The sequence below is a fragment of the Solea solea genome, chromosome 16 (genome assembly GCF_958295425.1).
Source record: "Solea solea chromosome 16, fSolSol10.1, whole genome shotgun sequence".
NCBI lineage: Eukaryota > Metazoa > Chordata > Actinopteri > Pleuronectiformes > Soleidae > Solea > Solea solea.
Genome location: NC_081149.1, coordinates 13,649,296 through 13,667,295, shown reverse-complemented (window position 1 = coordinate 13,667,295; position 18,000 = coordinate 13,649,296). Strand labels below are relative to the sequence as shown.

The window sequence follows — 18,000 nt, the reverse complement described above, 5'->3', positions numbered from 1 at the left end:
TGTGAATTGACTGGACTTGTAGTGTCTTTGATTTATTAAAAAGATTACATTGTATGTGTATATTAAAGCTATAAAGTTTAATGACAACCTGTGAAGCTGTTGGATGCATGGGTTGTTCAACAGCTCATAAGGAGGCAGTCAGGAAGGTACCAGGTACTGAATGATAACCATCCACACTGCAAACAAACACCAAATATTTACATATTTTAGCACGGCAGGCTTGTAGGGATCGACATGAAGTATAGTTATATTCTCAACTATTTGAGGTGGCACATTATGCCTAATCCAATCAATAATCTGAGTAGAGCCAAGTGCAGTCATGTTGAGTTTGGCGTATTTTCAAAGTTATTTAATGGAGAATGTAATAAAAAACCTCATAGTCTGCCAGTAGCAGCAGTAAGAGGCTGCCAGAATCGATCGCAGCATGCAAGTTTGCTGCAAATCAGAACGGACAGTAAATCAACACTGTGCCCACAAAAACAGACACTCATCCACATACTGACTGAATGCGAGTGTTCAAAAATGAAACGGTGAAAATTAACTGTTTTAGACAAAAAAAAAAAGCCTGGGTAATGATCTGTCATCACACACACAGAAACTAGTGTGAGCTGTGGCTGCCTAGCAGCAGGCTGAGTAGGCTCAGTCCCAGCGACTCCCTCATCCTGTACCGTCAGCAGCTATGAACAACTAGAAATCCGACGGATCAGAAATGTACAACGGCATCCGTTAAACCCCAGCATATATCAGACATGGAGTTTGATGCATAAAGCTGCAAAAATAATATTTAAAAAAGCACATAAGCAGTGTTGCTCGTCAACAGGGAAACTCTATCCCAATAATTTTCGCCTTTCTAACATTAACATGTATATTGACATGTCAGTTACTGTGTGCAGGGTCCCACAATACAAACACATGAATCCCCATCAGTGACTTCATCTAAAGTCTATTAGACATTACTTCCTAATCAGTGATCTTCTTTCCATGACAGGCAAGGACCGTAAATCCCCTGATATTATGAATAGCTGTCTTGTGCACATGGACACGGCTGGTTTCATGACCAGTGGTGGTTGGGCTCGGCTCAAGAGATTCAGCAGCACTACCAATCACAGGCAGCTGTCCCCACTTATTGCATTTTCTTGTCACTGTGACAACCCTCAGAGGACAAACACAGACGAGGAACAACTCACTGCTCAAGGTGAACAAACAGAAATAACTGAGCCCACAGTCCAGATGGCATTTATTTCATACTACTACTAGATAATGCCATCTGGTGATATTATTCATTGGTCACTATTGTAACAATTGTAATGTTTGCCTTTTGATCTGGGATGCTTTAAAACCTTTTGAAAGATCACTTAGACAAAGATCTGACTTTGTAGTTTGCCCCACAGGCCCAATATTTAAAAGACCTAGTTCATGAAGGTAAACCTTTTAAGCATTACTAATGTCAACAGCGGTGGCTCTAATAAGTCGTTCACATTTAAAAGGGCTAATGTTATTTATTTATCCAGTGGTTCAGGCTCTCAGCGAGGTACAAATAGAACAATGCATTCATTCATTCATTCATTCTTTGTTTGTTTTGTTTTTTTTTTACATTCTGTTCCCCCCAAAAAAGACAGGCATGCAATGTATTTGCATAGAGCCTATCAACAGCAAGCTTATTCAAAGTGTATGGGGAAAGCTGAATAAACAAGTAATGTGTTATTCAAAGTTGTATATGGACTTGGTGGTAAAACTGTTCTTCTGGCAGCTGAGGATTAACAAGTTACAAAGACTCTAAAAGTATTACTCTGTGACAAACCCTTTTATTGCTCAGGGGAGAAAAAATGTCAATTTCCAGCTGCTAATATGCTCAAAAGCTTCAGAGCAGTTATGTGATTTAGTACAAATTGATTTATTACTTTAATTTCTTTGTTTTTATTTTACTTGTATAAACCGCACTTAATTCTGCTCTGACCTATTGCAGGACACAACATAACATATCTTTAAACCTACATGTGAAAGATGAAATGGTATACAACCAAAAAATACATTTCTATGTTATGTTGCCTCAACCTCCCATGTGGAACCAACTCACGTTCACAAGAGAAGCACTGCCATCTAGTGGCACTACAGAAAACAATCAGGGATTGATACAGAATATTCCTTGATAGCCTTTATAAATTTTATTGTCCAAATATCACAACACTAATTATTATGTACTTCACAGAATGGTGATGAGCTACACAAAATCATTATAATGTCCAATCCTCTGTTGAACTGTGATCATTTAAGTGGGGGAGGTTTAACTTACCTCAACTGTGGCCTGTGGATGCAAATGTTTGCTTCATTCCCTGATGGTTAGCTTCACTGTGGTAAATAACAGTAACCGTCTGGCATATAGCACCCAGAGTCTGCTGATCTTACAATCGGTCTCAGTTTCTGAACATCTCTGTTCAGTGCAGTTACTCTCACTGTAGTTAAGGAATCATATTCCCCAAATAAACTGATGTGATTCATCACAGGCGGTTCTCTAGGTTTTATGTTTTTGTTTTACAGCCTGTCTGGCAATCATGTCCACATGCTGCTGCTGTTTCTGTTTCTTCAAATGACGGTAGGCCTCCACTGCTCGCTCCCTCTCCTCCTCCATGATTCTCTGTCTGGCCATAGAGGGCTTAGCTGTGGATACTACTGCGTTGCCTAGGAGAGAGTTGAGAAGCAGTCCCTTTGTAGAATTCTGGCAAACAGAGGCAGAGTAGAACAAGTTACAGTTAGCCACTTAGCCAAATTACTGTGATATAGTGGTAAATCAACAAAGCAGTTACCTTTGATGTGACCTGAGCTTTCTTAGGTTTGATGTTCAAAGACGGAGGGGCCATGGAAACTTCCCCAAATGGAACATGATCTAAACATTAAAACCAGCATATGTTTACACAAGAAATGTTAACTGTAGCAGGTTTAGTGCTGTATAATAAGGTGGAAAAAATACAACTCATTACACCTGCTAAGCATTAAATACAGACATATAGACCTGATAAATCTTAATCTACTATTCAATATTTATTCCTATAATATCCCCATACTTCACAGAGTCAAATAATATTCCAATTTAAATAACCCTGGACCAGAAATAGTAATAATTTTACTTCTAGGATGATCCACAAATAATTAAGAAATTAAAGAAATCCAAGAATCTTATCACACAGAGCAATAGTTGCTGCAGCCTTCTGTCAACTAAGACAGTGAGAGACACAGGTGACTCAAATCAACACAAACAATAGAAACAAAAGATTTGGGACAATGTACTTTCTGAGCTTAAAAGAATATACATTTGGCTGGTATCTGAATTTTTTTGTGATCAGTCAACTACAATGCCAAATCCAAAAATTAATAAATAACTGTACAAAACTGCAAACAATCACAATGATTATCCATGAGCATCAATTACCTACCTACAAACATCTCCTTTTCCATCATGTCCTCTTTTCTGCTCAATTTTTTCAGCTGTAGCCTCTGTAGCCTCCCTTTATCATGCCTGTGAGAAGACATTAGACTTTTAGAATCCAAGACAAGTATGATAACATGATTTTGAGTTGACGTTATTAGAACCAGAGACCACACATTGCATAAAAGCAGAACATTTTTTTCATCTCTCAGTTGTCCCCATGGCATTTGGTTGCTGATTTGGATTCAGTTGGTACTCACTCCTTCTTTTTCGCAGACTTGCCCTTGTCGACAGGCCTCTCCTGTTGGTCTTCATCCAGCTCAGGCTTTCGGTCTACCTGGTTCTTAGTAAGAAACAGCACATGTTTGGCTGCATTGTCCATGCGCCGCAGATATGCCTTCTCACTTTCATGCTTTCCCCTCTTGAAATGTGGCACAGGGATGTCTCCATCCTCTGACTCTTCTGGTTTGCCTTTGGATGAGATGGCTGAGGGAGACAGAAAACAACTTTCTTAAAATCTATACAACAAAGTCTTGACTGAAGAGCACAGTTTTGCTCGTTTTTTTTTTTTTTTTAAACTTACCCTCTTTTAGCTTTTTAGATTTTATGGATCCCGTTTTCATTTGATCCTTGCTCTTGATTATCTCGCGCAGCCTGAACGGGATGTGTTTAAGATGGTCCATTTCTTTGGCTTTCTTTGGTTTGCCATCGCGCTTGAGCGTCTTATCGCTGCAATTCATACATAAAATGAAGTGAGATAAGGACAAGTTAAAGCTAAAGTTGGTAACAATTACAATATTGTGGATGCCAATTATTGTAAGATACAAAATAAATAGTCCGGATACATACATTTAAATAAACAAAACAAAAAAAGCAGCAAAAGAAGTTAACTGCAGGCTAATGTCATCTCTAAAATATGAGTTTAACATTTCACTTTGGTTAGCAGCTAGCTTATGGCGCTAATAACAGCTAGCTAGCACTTACTCCTTTGCCTTTTATACAGTTAGCTTTCTTATGTTACCTCGCGTGCTGTTTAGACTTGCCCCCTCGTTTAACTGGCTCGTTGGCTTTCTTCGTATTCTTCCCCATGTTAGTTAAATTTGTATGAATACATTCAGACAAAACAACAACACATGTGCGGCGAGCGTCGTGTCAGCCCTTTCAACTCTGAACCTTCACCTTAGACAAAGAGGGAGCAAGGAATGAAGGAAATGAAGATGTCTCACTCTGTCAACTTGTCGGGAACAACGTAGACGTAAAGTTGGCGTCTCTTATGTCGAGGTTTAAGGACGGGGATTATATCTTGTAGTGGTTTAACGAGTGTTGCAAAGAGTACACCATGTAAAATACAGAATGGATTGCAATCTAAAAGGAGGACGAATTCTGAGTGGAGTGATACATTTAAAACAGTACACGATCTTTGCTCAGGAGGCCACCCTGATTTGCTAAACCTAACAGTTGCTGTTTTCAGTTTCCACCGCTAGATGGGAGTGTAGTTCATAGACTTTGCTGTGGATACAGATAACTTTATTTAACCCCTTCAGTTTCCACACTTTCACCGCCCCACACACACCCACAACCATTCACCGAGAGCATGAGGAAACGTTACATGGCATATGGGAAAGAACGTTCAATATTCAAATTAAAAACACAATGCAAGGTGCACCAAGAACTGCTCTAAACATAAAAAATACAGGGAATGAAAACTACCCAGGTGGAAAAAAAGATAGTGATAAATACCTAAAAAACGAAAACACGAATAAATACATAAAATAAATAAGTTCAACAAATGTATATGTATATATGTATATATTTGTGTGTCACGTTGCATGTCCTTTGTATGTCACGTGTGTGTGTGTGCCTCCGGACCAGGTTGTGGAACTGTGCAAATTACATGTGCTCACTGTTGTTCTAAAATCCACAGCATTTGTCTTTGCTGTCATGTGTCTGTTGAACATCAGGAAATGAATATCCCCTCAGCTGCCTGTCAGCCAGAACTGCATGTGCAGCTCCACGTGAATGTGAAAGACATATGCGCGTGTAAACATGTGACGAGGAGCCTGCATTTTGTTGGTTGGTAGAGTCATAATCTTCTCATTCTGTGGCATATATAAGAGGGCACCCCTGAACAGCAGCCCACATCTCTACAACACTACCAGCTGACATACGGCAACACAGGTGGTGAGTGCAATGTGAGTGCAAAGAAGAAAGTGCTCACCTTATCTATAAAGTGGTTACTTTAGACTGTGGCATAACACATTTTAATGTTAGCATGTAGTTCAATTATTTTTGTTCCTATTTTTGATTATGAATGGTTATTTTATTGCGCTCCACTCTGTACACATACATTGGGATGATGGCGAAGGTTTTGGTAAAGTTGACTTCCAAAACTCCCACTTGCAGAAAATGTGATCATGTAAATAACAATGTATTGTCTTGTTGTGTTGGGGCAAAATGCAGATTCACCACCTGTGTCTTCACAGTGTTCTGATTATGGAGACACTGTATGGCTTAGAGGCATCAGCTGTTTCATTAGTGACGGGAGCATGAGATTACAGCAGACTCTGCTCTGTAGAATTATTAAGATGTTAACTTGTTTAGAAATGTTTGAATAAAGATTACAATAGGTTGCCAAATTATTGTGAAAATTGACTTTATTTATTGCTTTTCAGTGACCAAAAGTCAATTAAGTCACTCTGAATATCCCATTGTAGCTTAAAGGACTGTAAAATGAATCTGGATGTGGCCAAACCTGAAATGAAGATGGAAAGCAAAGCTCCCCTCAGAGGCACAGGTCCTTTATCCCCGTGCAAGGGTCCACAAAAGCCTCCTAAGAGGGGCGTCATCAGGTATGCCAGCTTTTTCCTGACCTCTAAAGAATTTTAATAGAAACCACCACCATCAACCGTTCATTAACACAGATGAATCTGTCTATCTTTATCAGTTTTGGAGAGGAGATCCCAGGAATGGAAGGTCTTGGCACTGGTATGGAGAATTGGCAGTTATGGAATCACATTTAAACCATGTAACCTGTCCTTGTTTTTGTTCTGACCATTTTTTTTATTTTCTTTTTAGACATCACTGTAATCTGCCCGTGGGAAGCCTACAGCCTTTTAGAGCTAAATGAACTGACTCAGTATGGCATCGTCTGAGTGTCTTCGCTGTAAAACAAATGTTTATATTCACCAACGGGACCAGATGGGGCTTTCAATGCCAGTCGGAATTATCAATCGTGGCTTGATGTAAAGTATGTTAAGTGTGTATTGTGGATGCTGATTTTTGTCCAAGTTGTTTTATACATTAAATCACAACCATGTGCTATGGAAGCTGTAACTTTTTTTTACTGGCTTTAGGTTTCATTACAACTTTCAGCATACAGCATACTGTTGTAATCAAATGCAGAATAAAGTTTGACCTTTTTTTTAAAAAAAACCCCCAAAAAACTGAAGTTTTTTTTCCTTCCTCCTCATTTTCCTCTTTGATAAACTGAATTGTTGCTGTAATCAGACAATGTCAACATGTTTGAAACATGACGTTATTTTTATTGCACTGCTTTGATCTGTCCCTTTTTTTAAAAAAAGAACTGTGCCATATTGTGATCACACAATGATCATGGTTGTGTAAAGGGTCAAATTCAAAGGGCCTTCCCTGAAACTTATAGAAACAGTTTATGATTAGAGTATAAGATTTAGCGCACATGTCTGTATAGTTGCAAGCTAGTTAGCTTAGCTTAGCTTAGCATAAAGAAAGGACACAGGGGAAACCGCTAGTCTGACTTTGCCCAAACAACACAATCTGCCTTCCAGCTGCTCTAAAGCTCACAAGCCAACATGCTGGATGTTGTATCTCCAATAAATATTACACAACAATTCTACAAATGACAAATTGCGGTTTTACATGTTGTCGCTAGTCTATTGTCTGTTCACAGTTCACCTTTCATCCAGTTCACACATAATCAAATAGACTTTCTTTAAGAAAGATGTTAATGTTCACCAAGAGCTAATGACAACAGTCGCTCATAAAACAAGTGTTTATGAGCAAAACAGTTATTGTTAGTTATTACGTTATTAGACCAGTTTTCAACCTTTATGGAGATTGTGTCTGATTTATGATCTAATTTGATGGTCTTTTGCTGAAGTAAACATGTAGCCAATAACGTGTTTTTCCGGAGAAGTTAAGGTTTTTACAGAAGAATGATGGTATAAGGCACATACAGTGATAATTAGGTCAAGTGTGACTGACTCACTTGAGGTTTGTAATTTGAATGCCTTACATTCGATCTCTCTGAAAACCTTGATGTTTCCTCTGCTGAATCAATCATGTCTGTCACCACCTGCCATGTTTCTCACTCCAAATCAGTCAGGAATACTTAAATATCACACGTCAGTCTATGTCATAATACTCAATGCCTCTGTATGGTCTCCAGCAGTCGTGTAGTGATTAACAGAGTCAAAATCTGGACGCCCACTATGACAACGGCGACTGTCCCGATCAAGCCATTGTGCTGCTCGATCCAGCGAGAGATTCCCCCCAGACAGCCACCCAGGAAGATGACACTCTGAGCAGTAAACTCGTCAAGCAGCTGGGCTCCAACACCACACTGAGAATTCCACACTGTGCCGTTTTCCAAAGGGTCCACACAGCAAGTCGCAGGGACGCCACAGGCCAGCACTCCTGGAGCTGAGCAGTTGTAATATCTGGGAAAAGGGGCAAAATGAGCAGCACATGTAATCCCCACGCATTCTTGACTAAAAGTCATTATGTACTTTTACTTAAAAGTCAGTCACACTGAACTCACATGTTGACGTCCCAGTCGCGGTAGTTATCTGCCCCGCAGCACTGCAGATTGGACTGGATCTCGTCTGTGATGAACCTCAGATCCAGATCATCCTGGTAGTGCACCATGGCGGTCAACATTCCTGACCGGAGATAGTTTCCAATCTGATCCTGTAGACTGTAGAGCATGATGGCAGCCAGCACCTGGGCCGTGATGAGCACCAGCACCACAGCGGAGAACAGCTTCAGTAAGCAGCAGTTCTCTCTTAACGTGCCCACACAGCCTGACAGGCAGAGCAAGGTGAGCACAAGGCCCAGAGTCGCAAGTATCAGCATGGGGTCAGTACCGATACTGCCGACCTTCTCCTGAGCAAATGACTCTTTGCTGACGAGGCCCCACATCCCCAGACCGAGAACCACGAGGCCCAGAACTGTGAACATAAAGTTGCACAGGAACAGGAAATATTTGAGGAAATAGTCAATTAAAGAATAACTGTTAGAGTTGTTGTGGTCTTGTCCTTTGGTTGTCCCCGCTTCCATACAATCCGGAGTGACAAGATCAACCTCCTCGGCATCCTCTTTTGCAGAGCTTGCCTTTGGACACAGAGGAATACAGCTATACATACCATCGTTTTGAGAACAAAGAGACAAAGACAGAAACATTCTGTGGCCCTTACCTTTGGTATGAGGGGTGAGGACTCATTCTGTGACTTGTCCCTGCTAAACCACGGCAAAGGAATCCTTTTTATCACCCAATGTCCCCTCATGTTGAGGAGTTGAGATGAACCTCCCTGTGTGTTTGCCTGGTCAGAGTAATAGGTGGGGCATTACTGTATGAACAGAAGAGCATGTGAGCTGAGGAGGAGTGACCACACCGTGTTTAACCCCAGGCTGCTTTCTTCATCATGTGAGAGTCACAGTCAGGGGATTACACGGTCATTGTAGCATGAGAGAGACTCTCTCTCTAGAAAGTATGAACTAGAAAAAACTTTTAACACAATGTTTACTCAGATAAGCCATGAACATGTCAGATTGTTCAGCTCTTATTTACTCATTTAGTCGGAAACTGTAAATCATAAAAAAAAAAAACAATGCTTTATTTATATTTATATCTTCTTTTATGCCATTGTGTTATATGATTCAATATTGTGCTTTGGGATTTGTCTTTGTGTTTTATTGCTTGTTGTTGTGATTTACACCTTCAGGGCCACCATACAAATGAAATGAAAACTCTAAGCTGTGTGTTTCTCCCACAAAATAAATCCAGAGTTGATGAAAGTTAAATAAAACCAACAGTATGTAGATGATGTAGGCTGAGTGTGTGTGTGTGTGTGTGTGTGTGTGTGGGTGTGTGTGTGTGTGTGTGTGCGTGTGTGTCCGTCCAGAGGAAATAAATAAGAGCATACAGATCCTGCATTTTGATTCAAGTGTTGGAGATAAAATGGAGATAAAAGATACTGCTGGAATGACTCATCGGGCTGCTAAGATACGCAGCCATGAGTGAGTCAATTACAAACAGCATGTGAGAAAGCAGATGTGACTGAGGCAAAAAAAAAGAGGTTGGCTCACACTTTGGCTGCACATGTCCACTGCTGTCATTCTTTCCTCTGTGCTGAGAGGAAGAGCTCGACTCCAGATATCCAGAGTCCTGCCATAAATCTGTTTTTTTTCCCACATGTATGTATGTGAATTCAAATAAGAGAACACAGTGGATATTAGAATATATAGTATACATAACATACATGTATTTGTGGTACTAACTTGTGCTTCGCGTTATTTTAGTTTTCCCATATGTTTTGCCTATAAAATGTTTTTTTCTATTATACACTAAATGCCACTTTATTAGATACACCTGTTTGACTGCCTATTAACACAACTATCTATCTATATAAGGTGTCCTGTGTGCCTAATAAAGTGGCAAGTGAGTGTCTATATATATTAATAGATATGTATATATATATATATAAACATACATATATCTATAAATCATCAATCTGGCATATGCATGTCCTGCTGTGCAGTCCACCAAGGACAGAGCAAACAATCTGTTCCAAAGACAAAACCAAGACAAAATACGTGTTTACTCAAATGTCAGTTATGAGCTAAATAATATGTTAATGAAACAGAAAACGTAGTTGATAGATGAATAAATTGTACTTATCTGACAGCTTTTTCCTCCTTGTGAAAATGCCTTTTATTTATTCTGTACAGCACGTTGGTCCATTGTGGTTTGTTTAAAGTGCTTAACAAAATAAAGTTGGATTGGAAGTTTTCTTGGGATTTAATGAGCATTTCTTTCTGTAGTGTTGCCAGAAATTAAGAAAAGTACAGCACACATTAGGCAATTCTGTCTCCATGTGTTTAAAGTTGGTGCACATGGCACCAGTCGCTTCCCAGCCAGACTCACTTTCAGCATCTGTCATATTTCAGTACTGTGTGTGCACCAGCACAGGATGCAGCACGAGCGTTCCAGTGGAACGAGACTCCGATCTGGAGTCAATCAAAGTTGTAAATTCTTGTGCCAATGGGCATTTTATTCCTGAGCTGTCGAGACAGTAGACATTAAATGTGAATGTGAGTGACACCATACTTTTTTGTTGTTGTCCTTCTCTTGGGTCCAGATGCATTTCACAGCCAAAATGTCCAGACTTTAAAGTGAAGAAATCTTTCTACGACAAACATGTGCTCCCTTCACTCTCCATTAGCAGGCAAACATTAATTATCCAGACTATCAAAGGTGAATTAATGTCAAAAAGGGTTTGAGCTGTAAAAAACTGCCACATTAACATCATTATATTATATTATAACGATGAAATGATTGACGCGTGTGTTTTCATTACCTCTCTCAGTATCGACAAACATACAAGGACAGTTTCTCGCTGGGTTTGCCATTATCCAGATGGAGAGCAGGTTGTATTACAATAGTCGTCAGGAATGCTAAATGGTGGAGCCACACTGCTACACACACACACACACACACACACACACAAAACACCTCCTCTGGATCAGAGCCTGGGTCACCCTGCAACATTCACAGCAGCCAAGAGTTATAGGCAGCATTGTAAGGGGATTATATGGACCTCACAATAAGGAGTTTGCTTCTTTTTTTTTTTAGTTTGCAGATGTTGAGGCTGCAAGACACATTTACTGAGGGCCTTAAGTGGAAACCATGTGTCTGCATGAGCTTTGTCCTCAGTGTGTCCATGCCAAAGACACTGCATCACTCAAGTGGGTGGGAGCAGGTGGTGGGATGGAGCTTTGGGAGTCCGTTATAAGAGAACACTGCCGGGGTCACAGTTTCTTAGTGGGTCACTGCTGAAGGATCGTATCACAAGGAGTGTTTTTTTCCCCTCCCAAGGTACTACTTCACTAAAAGGTATCGTAAAATCCAGCGCAGCTTGATTGATCTCTTGAGCCACACACATACTGAGTGAGATATTTTCCTCGCATCACTTTTTGCTCCTCTGCAGCACCCGTGTCGCTGTCTGTTGTTGTTGTTGTTGTTGTGTGAGGAGGATGAGGATGAAGGAGGCTCTGGTCCTTCTCTGCACGGTCTCAATGTGTGGAGCTCAGAAATGGAAAACCCCACGCTGGGATCCTAAAGGTCAGGGACATCATTCCACACTCTGTAAAAGATGTCTGCCTATGCTGTATAAGTGAATGGATATGTGCCTTCACAGTCTCAGTGTAAGCTTCTGTCTTCAGCAGAACACACCTATAGCAGGACCTGTTCCAACCTGACGCAGGTCCTGGACAACTGGAAATTTGCCATTCTAACCCAAGTGAAGGACATGCTGATTAATGACCATGCCTCCGTCCTTCCTGAATACAACAGGTGGGTCCCGCCAGCAGCATCTGACTGCAGCACAAACGAGCTTGAACAAAAACAGGGATCTAAATGTTCCGCAAACTGTGAAGGAGAATAACAAGACTGTGATGTAAGTGATGTTTTTGAGCGCCGCAGTCGCACAAAATTAGGAATTGTGTAACTCGCTACACTCTGTATTTGACCGCCGACTTGTCGGAGCCAGTAATGTGATATTCCACTGCCAAGGTCCTCACAAGGACAACTCCACTTGATTACATCACCCCACTACACTATTCCAGAAGAAATTGGGAAATGTTTCAGCTTCTTCCTGTGATGATTAACGTCTGGCAGACACTTACACTCTGGAGCATGATACCAACCATGTTTGATGTGAAAATTCCTGACTTGTTTTTTTTTTTTAAAAAGTCCCATATTATTATTTACTTTATGGCTTAATTAACACTGATGTTTCAGTTTGCTGTTACAGCTGTTACTTTCTCTTGACATAAACCTTTTAATAAGATCATTTATTTTGAAATATCACCCACACAGGTTGGAATGGTTTCATCTAAAACCCTGGTATTGCTACATAATCCCCCGCGTAAGCATAAACATCGTCTTTGATGAGGCCAACGACAGTTTGTGTTACATGTGAGCGTTTTTATTCCCACCCCTCCGACTAAAAACTTTACAATAAACACAGAATTTCAGCTGTAATGGTTTCTGGGGGAGTTCTGGGACAGACGTAACTTTTAAATAAAAGCAAATGTCCACGACATCCAAATCATCGCCAGGTGTTCAGCTCTGACTTTCACGTGAGCCACTGGTAATTTGGAAACCAGTGGGAAGGTTTACTTACTGGTCACCCCGATACTAGAGACCACTTATTCACTTGACTCAAATGTCTCTGCATTTGTCCAGGATCCAACCTCTGTCAGATGCTCTGGGAGACCTCTACAAGCAGTTTAACGGTCTAAAAGACGAGCTGGGAAAGCTTACGACGAAGTTTGACAGAGTGGAGGCTTTCGTGGACGACCTTAGATTTACTCCGCCGCAGCGACCCGTACAGAAGATTCCCCCAAAGTTTGGTCTGAGGTCTCCTCTGCGGGCTCAGATGAGGGCCCCTGATAGAGGGTTTATCACCAATCCAACAGTGTTCAGAATGAGGAGGAGAGGGCCTCAGAGACCTTAGACTCTTTACAGTGTACACTTTTTATTTGTTATAAACATTGTTATACAGGTGTTTATTTTATTTTATTTTATTGAGTGTGATGTAATAGGATCACAAGACCGACTTGTGGTTTGTAAATCTCCACATCCTGTATTACCTAGTTGTACAAACATATAACCACAAGGTGGCAGTATTTACCAATTTAATCACTGCACTGTCTGGTTATAAAGTAGCGAAGTGGATTGAAATGTAAAAGCCATTAATATACTAGAGTTAATTCTTCACTTCAAATACAAGTTGTGTGATCTCGTCTCCATTTTCTGTTTGTTTTTTTATGACTATAAAAAGCAATTGCACGACCCTTTTGCTACACATGGAACAATTTGATTTACAACAGCTATACAACATCCAACTAGAAATAAAGACAATAAGACAATCCTATATTGAATTGAACACACATCTACTAACCAACCCAAAGTTGCAATCTGACTCAGATCAGTTGCAGTTTTTTTTAAAAGTTCACAGTAAATATCTTCTCATGCATCAATTAATCATGCTTTATGAACTGATATATACAATTGGGATTTAAGGAGGAAATCCATCTGACTGGTGTGTACAGTATATCACCAACAGACTTGAATAATTCATTGAACATGAGCTTGATTCAGTGACACAACCTGAAGTTTGTGCAGGGAAAGTAAGATGCTATAGAGGAGTGTTGAAACTCCTCCTCCTCTGTGTCTTTATAAGCCTCAGTCTCTCTTGTCACCACACTCCAGCACCCTGCTCACCTCTCTTCCTGACAGTCAGACTCTCTTACACCACACACTGACAACATGCTGGGGACCCTCTGCACTCTCATCACTGCTCTAACATGTAAGACCTTCTTCTCTGTCCTTTAAAAACCCATGTTATCTCCAAACAGAAACCTTTGACTCAAGTGTTTTCTCTGTATGTTGACAGATGTTGATGCAGCGATCGTGCTGACCCAGACGCCTGCTGTCCACACAGTTTCTGCAGGACAAGAGGTTGTTCTCAGCTGCAACATTCAGAGATATGACGGCAATAATGTGTACTGGTATAAACAGGTTCCTGGTGGGGTTCCTCAGTATGTTCTGAGGTTTTACCACGGCAGCAGTTCACCAAGCTTTGGAACAGGATTCTCTTCAGACCGATTTCACTCTAAATCCTCATCAAACATAGATTACCAGTTCATTATAAAGCGAGCAGAGGCAGGAGATTCTGCTCAGTATTTCTGTAGCACATGGGATAGCTCTGCTTCTGAACATGTATCACAGTGATTTACACTGTGACAAAAACCTCCTCATTAAACACTTCCTCTTTCTGAATCTCTGACACGTTAGAATAGAATGTAAGACCACATGTGAATGAAAACAGCATTGCAAAGTTTTTATAAGCCAGAAACAAAATGCAAGTAGTGCTTTTGATATTTGTTTATATTTTCATTGTGTTTTTCTTTGAGTGTTCCAGTGCAATAAAGAGTGCAGATGATAAAATAATGGTAATGTCACAGTCAATAGCTTGGTTTCCTATTGATTTGCTGCTAAAGGTTTGAAACCTTCAGTCTTCTCTAATAACTTGTCAGGAACACAGAGAGGAAGGAGACAAAAATGAAATGTACTAACTGTATGTTCATTGTTACACGCTCTGATGTCGTCAGTAAAATCATTCATTCATAGACAGTGTATACAAATGTACATGCACTGTATTCACTGTGATGTTCAAATTGTGTGCACTTGAAGTTTTATTCAAGCTTTGCACATTTGCTGCACATGGAGCAATTCGATTGATCAAAGTCCTGCAGCTGCACAACATCTACCACCATCAGAAGTGAAATATAGTTAATAAGAGGAAAGTGATGATCATGATTAGTTGGTTTAACTTGTGCACTTGAACAACCGCCATCCTCAATAACCCCACTACTATTGCAGGCTTTTATATATAATAAATAATGATGTTTTCCTCTAATCCAGACAGTGATTAGATGTTGCTGTTCAGGTGTGCAGAAACATTATGTTGCAAACACGACCGTTTATCACACTTGAATTAATTATGATTATCTGAGTGAAACTAAGATGAAATAAAATGAGAATGGTTTGGTGACGTCAGATCAGTTGAAGACACTGTTTGTGTGATTTTAAAATGCTGTTCTTCCTCCTGTGAGCTCTGTGAATATCTTCATGTACAACAATGAAAGATGCTTGTGAATGGATTAAGTTATGGTGTAATACATTTTATTATTTAAACGTGAAATTAAAGGCAATAAAAACAGCGTAACAATCCAGCAACAGACTAATAAACACTGTGTGCTTGTGAATGTTAAATGAATTTAATATGAGATTGATCCAGTGACAATGACGATGTGAGAAAACTGAGCCGAGTGTTGAAACTCCTCCTCCTCTGTGTCTTTATAAGCCTCAGTCTCTCTTGTCACCACACTCCAGCACCCTGCTCACCTCTCTTCCTGACAGTCAGACTCTCTTACACCACACACTGACAACATGCTGGGGACCCTCTGCACTCTCATCACTGCTCTAACATGTAAGACCTTCTTCTCTGTCCTTTAAAAACCCATGTTATCTCCAAACAGAAACCTTTGACTCAAGTGTTTTCTCTGTATGTTGACAGATGTTGATGCAGCGATCGTGCTGACCCAGACGCCTGCTGTCCACACAGTTTCTGCAGGACAAGAGGTTGTTCTCAGCTGCAACATTCAGAGATATGACGGCAATAATGTGTACTGGTATAAACAGGTTCCTGGTGGGGTTCCTCAGTATGTTCTGTGGTTTTACCACGGCAGCAGTTCTCTAGGCTTTGGAACAGGATTCTCTTCAGACCGATTTCACTGTAAATCCTCATCAAACATAGATTACCAGTTCATTATAAAGCGAGCAGAGGCAGGAGATTCTGCTCAGTATTTCTGTAGCACAGGGGATGACTCTGCTTCTGAAGCTGTATCACAGTGATTTACACTGTGACAAAAACCTCAGAGAGAAACTCACCACAGATTTCACGAATTCTGAATAAAATCAGTCAAATCAAAGTGAACCTGGGGTGAAAGGCGACTGTTAGAAAGAAGAATCCACCTCAAGACACAGGAATGTTTAAAAGAAACTCAGCAGTTTGTAGTAAAATAAACAGACTGAGATGTTGACAGTGAAAGTTGGAACGTTTCACTTCCGCTCCCGTCATCAGTGAGAGTCAGGAGGTTTTTGTACAGCCATGTGTACAAACTGAATCACTGTGGTATTCGGACAAGGCACCAAGCTGATTGTGGCGGGTAAGTACTTTTCAACTGATCATGAAACAAAACTGATCTCTGATATTTCACTCACTTTGATGAAAATCAATGTGTTCATTTCTCACTACTTGTTTCAGACATTTAACGGTTGTTTTGGGGAATTTCAGTTTTGTCTTGGTACCATGTTGTGTATTTAACAGAACAAAGAAAATGCTTTTTTATTTTTATTTAAGACAAACATAGATTTTGTTAGTTGTAGAGTATTTGAATAAATGTGAGATATGTACTTATTTTCACATTTTCACAGAACCAATCTTTGTAAAATCAGCCTCTTTGTTTCTTGATAAAAGTATTTTCATTTTAAATTAACAATGCTAAACCAATTTAAATACCTTTTATTTCATATTAGGTTCTTAAAATTAAATGTGTTTTTAGTAGTTAGAGTGAGTATTCATATGGCATAATTATTCACAGTGATACATTTTATCAGAACTATATTAAAAGTAAAATGTGATGTTCCTTTTTGTAGGTTTGCCACTCTCAGTCTGATGAGTGTGTACTTCTGTCTCTATAATGTAACATTATTTTACCAAACGTGATAAAACTCCAAGTCACTTTATCTTTGAACCCGTGTTTTTGAAGACATTTGTCTCAGTTATCATATTCTTAATTAGTAAAACAAACATGTGGATATTTTAGATGTATATAATGACATCTGAGCAGCAAACAAAATACAGAGGGACTGCTGTGTTACTGGTGTTTCTTAGATTCTTGGTCATATTTGTGTTGTCCTCCATGTATTTTCAGACTCCAGTCTCCCTCCTCCTGTCCTGACTGTCTTCCCTCCGTCCAGCGCTGAGCTCCAGACCAACAAAGCCACTCTGGTCTGTCTGTCCAGTCAGTCTGTGCCTTTTGCAGATGTGACCTGGTTGGTTGGCGGGAGTCCAGTGAGCAGCGGGGTCTCCACCAGCGCTGCTGCTCACCAACCGGACCAGACTTTCCAAATCAGCAGCCATCTGAGCGTCGAGACGTCAGACTGGAACCAGGATAAGCTTTACAAGTGTAAAGTGTCGCTGGGCTCCCAGACGTCAGAGAAAACCATCAACAAGTCGGTCTGTCCCACTGCAGAATAACAGAGGAGCAGAGTGACCATTTAAAACCTGCTTCTTCTTCTGTTTGCTCATCAATATGTTCAAGAGTGTGTCTGCTTGTAATACGTGCTGTGAACGTTAGGTGGGACTGTTGTGTGACATTTGTAACAGTTGCTTAATTTGTTCGATGAAATAAAAAAAACATTGCAATCAAAAAAATGTCTGAATCTATTTGATCTGATGAAAAATGGAACTTACATCAAAGGCATCTGAGCTGCTAAATGTTTCTTTTTTAAAGATTAGAATTTTCTTTTGATATTCATGTCCACGAGAGAACAGGAAACAGACGATTCCTACATTATATTTATCTGCTCATACATTATTTCAAATGAGCAATGACACATTGTCAATACATTTCCATTTCCAATAAACTCAGAGTGAATTTTCTATGATTTAAGGTCTTGCCAA

At 40.0% G+C, this 18,000-nt stretch overlaps 4 protein-coding genes and 1 gene segment (V, D, J or C); 3 read left to right on the top strand and 2 right to left on the bottom strand.

The window, feature by feature from the left end:
- Positions 1–1,785: 1,785 nt before the first annotated feature.
- Positions 1,786–4,607, bottom strand: ccdc137 (coiled-coil domain containing 137). The gene is made up of 6 exons (XM_058653609.1): positions 4,446–4,607; positions 4,008–4,153; positions 3,685–3,910; positions 3,432–3,514; positions 2,805–2,884; positions 1,786–2,716 (listed from the first exon to the last, which is right to left on the bottom strand). Exons 1-6 carry the CDS (start codon positions 4,511–4,513, stop codon positions 2,513–2,515), a joined length of 807 nt encoding a protein of 268 aa, XP_058509592.1. The 5' UTR covers positions 4,514–4,607; the 3' UTR covers positions 1,786–2,512.
- Positions 4,608–6,586: 1,979 nt separating this feature from the next.
- On the bottom strand, positions 6,587–9,836 carry LOC131475544 (tetraspanin-10-like). Its single transcript, XM_058653747.1, has 4 exons — positions 9,770–9,836; positions 8,878–9,030; positions 8,223–8,794; positions 6,587–8,121 (listed from the first exon to the last, which is right to left on the bottom strand). The coding sequence occupies exons 2-4, from the start codon at positions 8,965–8,967 to the stop codon at positions 7,827–7,829; spliced, it is 957 nt and encodes a 318-aa protein (XP_058509730.1). The 5' UTR covers positions 8,968–9,030; positions 9,770–9,836; the 3' UTR covers positions 6,587–7,826.
- Positions 9,837–11,496: 1,660 nt separating this feature from the next.
- Positions 11,497–13,495, top strand: si:dkey-282h22.5 (uncharacterized protein LOC107988040 homolog). 3 transcript variants are annotated; one of them, XM_058652625.1, is made up of 4 exons: positions 11,497–11,576; positions 11,671–11,804; positions 11,909–12,035; positions 12,930–13,495. In XM_058652625.1, the coding sequence occupies exons 2-4, from the start codon at positions 11,717–11,719 to the stop codon at positions 13,198–13,200; spliced, it is 486 nt and encodes a 161-aa protein (XP_058508608.1). In that variant the 5' UTR covers positions 11,497–11,576; positions 11,671–11,716; the 3' UTR covers positions 13,201–13,495. The 3 variants fall into 3 exon arrangements, with proteins under 3 accessions (XP_058508608.1, XP_058508606.1, XP_058508607.1); XM_058652623.1 differs by having other exon boundaries at positions 11,906–12,035; XM_058652624.1 differs by having other exon boundaries at positions 11,522–11,558; positions 11,906–12,035.
- Positions 13,496–13,994: 499 nt separating this feature from the next.
- On the top strand, positions 13,995–14,584 carry LOC131474909 (immunoglobulin lambda variable 3-9-like). The segment is given in 2 exon segments: positions 13,995–14,055; positions 14,143–14,584. Coding segments are annotated over 2 exon segments (378 nt in total).
- A 1,000-nt stretch (positions 14,585–15,584) lies between these two features.
- Positions 15,585–17,698, top strand: LOC131474906 (immunoglobulin lambda-1 light chain-like). Its single transcript, XM_058652622.1, has 4 exons — positions 15,585–15,741; positions 15,829–16,158; positions 16,451–16,480; positions 17,249–17,698. Exons 1-4 carry the CDS (start codon positions 15,702–15,704, stop codon positions 17,572–17,574), a joined length of 726 nt encoding a protein of 241 aa, XP_058508605.1. The 5' UTR covers positions 15,585–15,701; the 3' UTR covers positions 17,575–17,698.
- The last annotated feature ends 302 nt before the right edge of the window (positions 17,699–18,000 follow it).

Bases quoted from the DNA above. Each gene is read 5' to 3' on its own strand.
- ccdc137 (XM_058653609.1), bottom strand. From the start codon at position 4,513: ATGGGGAAGAATACGAAGAAAGCCAACGAGCCAGTTAAACGAGGGGGC. The intron at 3,515-3,684 runs GTGAGTACCAAC...GTCTTCTCACAG, and splicing joins AAGTCTGCGAAAAAGAAGGA to GCATGATAAAGGGAGGCTAC. The intron at 2,717-2,804 runs GTAACTGCTTTG...TCTGTTTGCCAG, and splicing joins AAGCTCAGGTCACATCAAAG to AATTCTACAAAGGGACTGCT.
- LOC131475544 (XM_058653747.1), bottom strand. From the start codon at position 8,967: ATGAGGGGACATTGGGTGATAAAAAGGATTCCTTTGCCGTGGTTTAGC. The intron at 8,795-8,877 runs GTAAGGGCCACA...CTGTGTCCAAAG, and splicing joins CCTCACCCCTCATACCAAAG to GCAAGCTCTGCAAAAGAGGA. The intron at 8,122-8,222 runs GTGAGTTCAGTG...CCCTTTTCCCAG, and splicing joins CGCGACTGGGACGTCAACAT to ATATTACAACTGCTCAGCTC.
- si:dkey-282h22.5 (XM_058652623.1), top strand. From the start codon at position 11,717: ATGAGGATGAAGGAGGCTCTGGTCCTTCTCTGCACGGTCTCAATGTGT. The intron at 11,805-11,905 runs GTCAGGGACATC...TTCTGTCTTCAG, and splicing joins CCCACGCTGGGATCCTAAAG to CAGAACACACCTATAGCAGG. The intron at 12,036-12,929 runs GTGGGTCCCGCC...GCATTTGTCCAG, and splicing joins GTCCTTCCTGAATACAACAG to GATCCAACCTCTGTCAGATG.
- LOC131474906 (XM_058652622.1), top strand. From the start codon at position 15,702: ATGCTGGGGACCCTCTGCACTCTCATCACTGCTCTAACAT. The intron at 15,742-15,828 runs GTAAGACCTTCT...GTATGTTGACAG, and splicing joins TCTCATCACTGCTCTAACAT to ATGTTGATGCAGCGATCGTG. The intron at 16,481-17,248 runs GTAAGTACTTTT...ATGTATTTTCAG, and splicing joins CACCAAGCTGATTGTGGCGG to ACTCCAGTCTCCCTCCTCCT.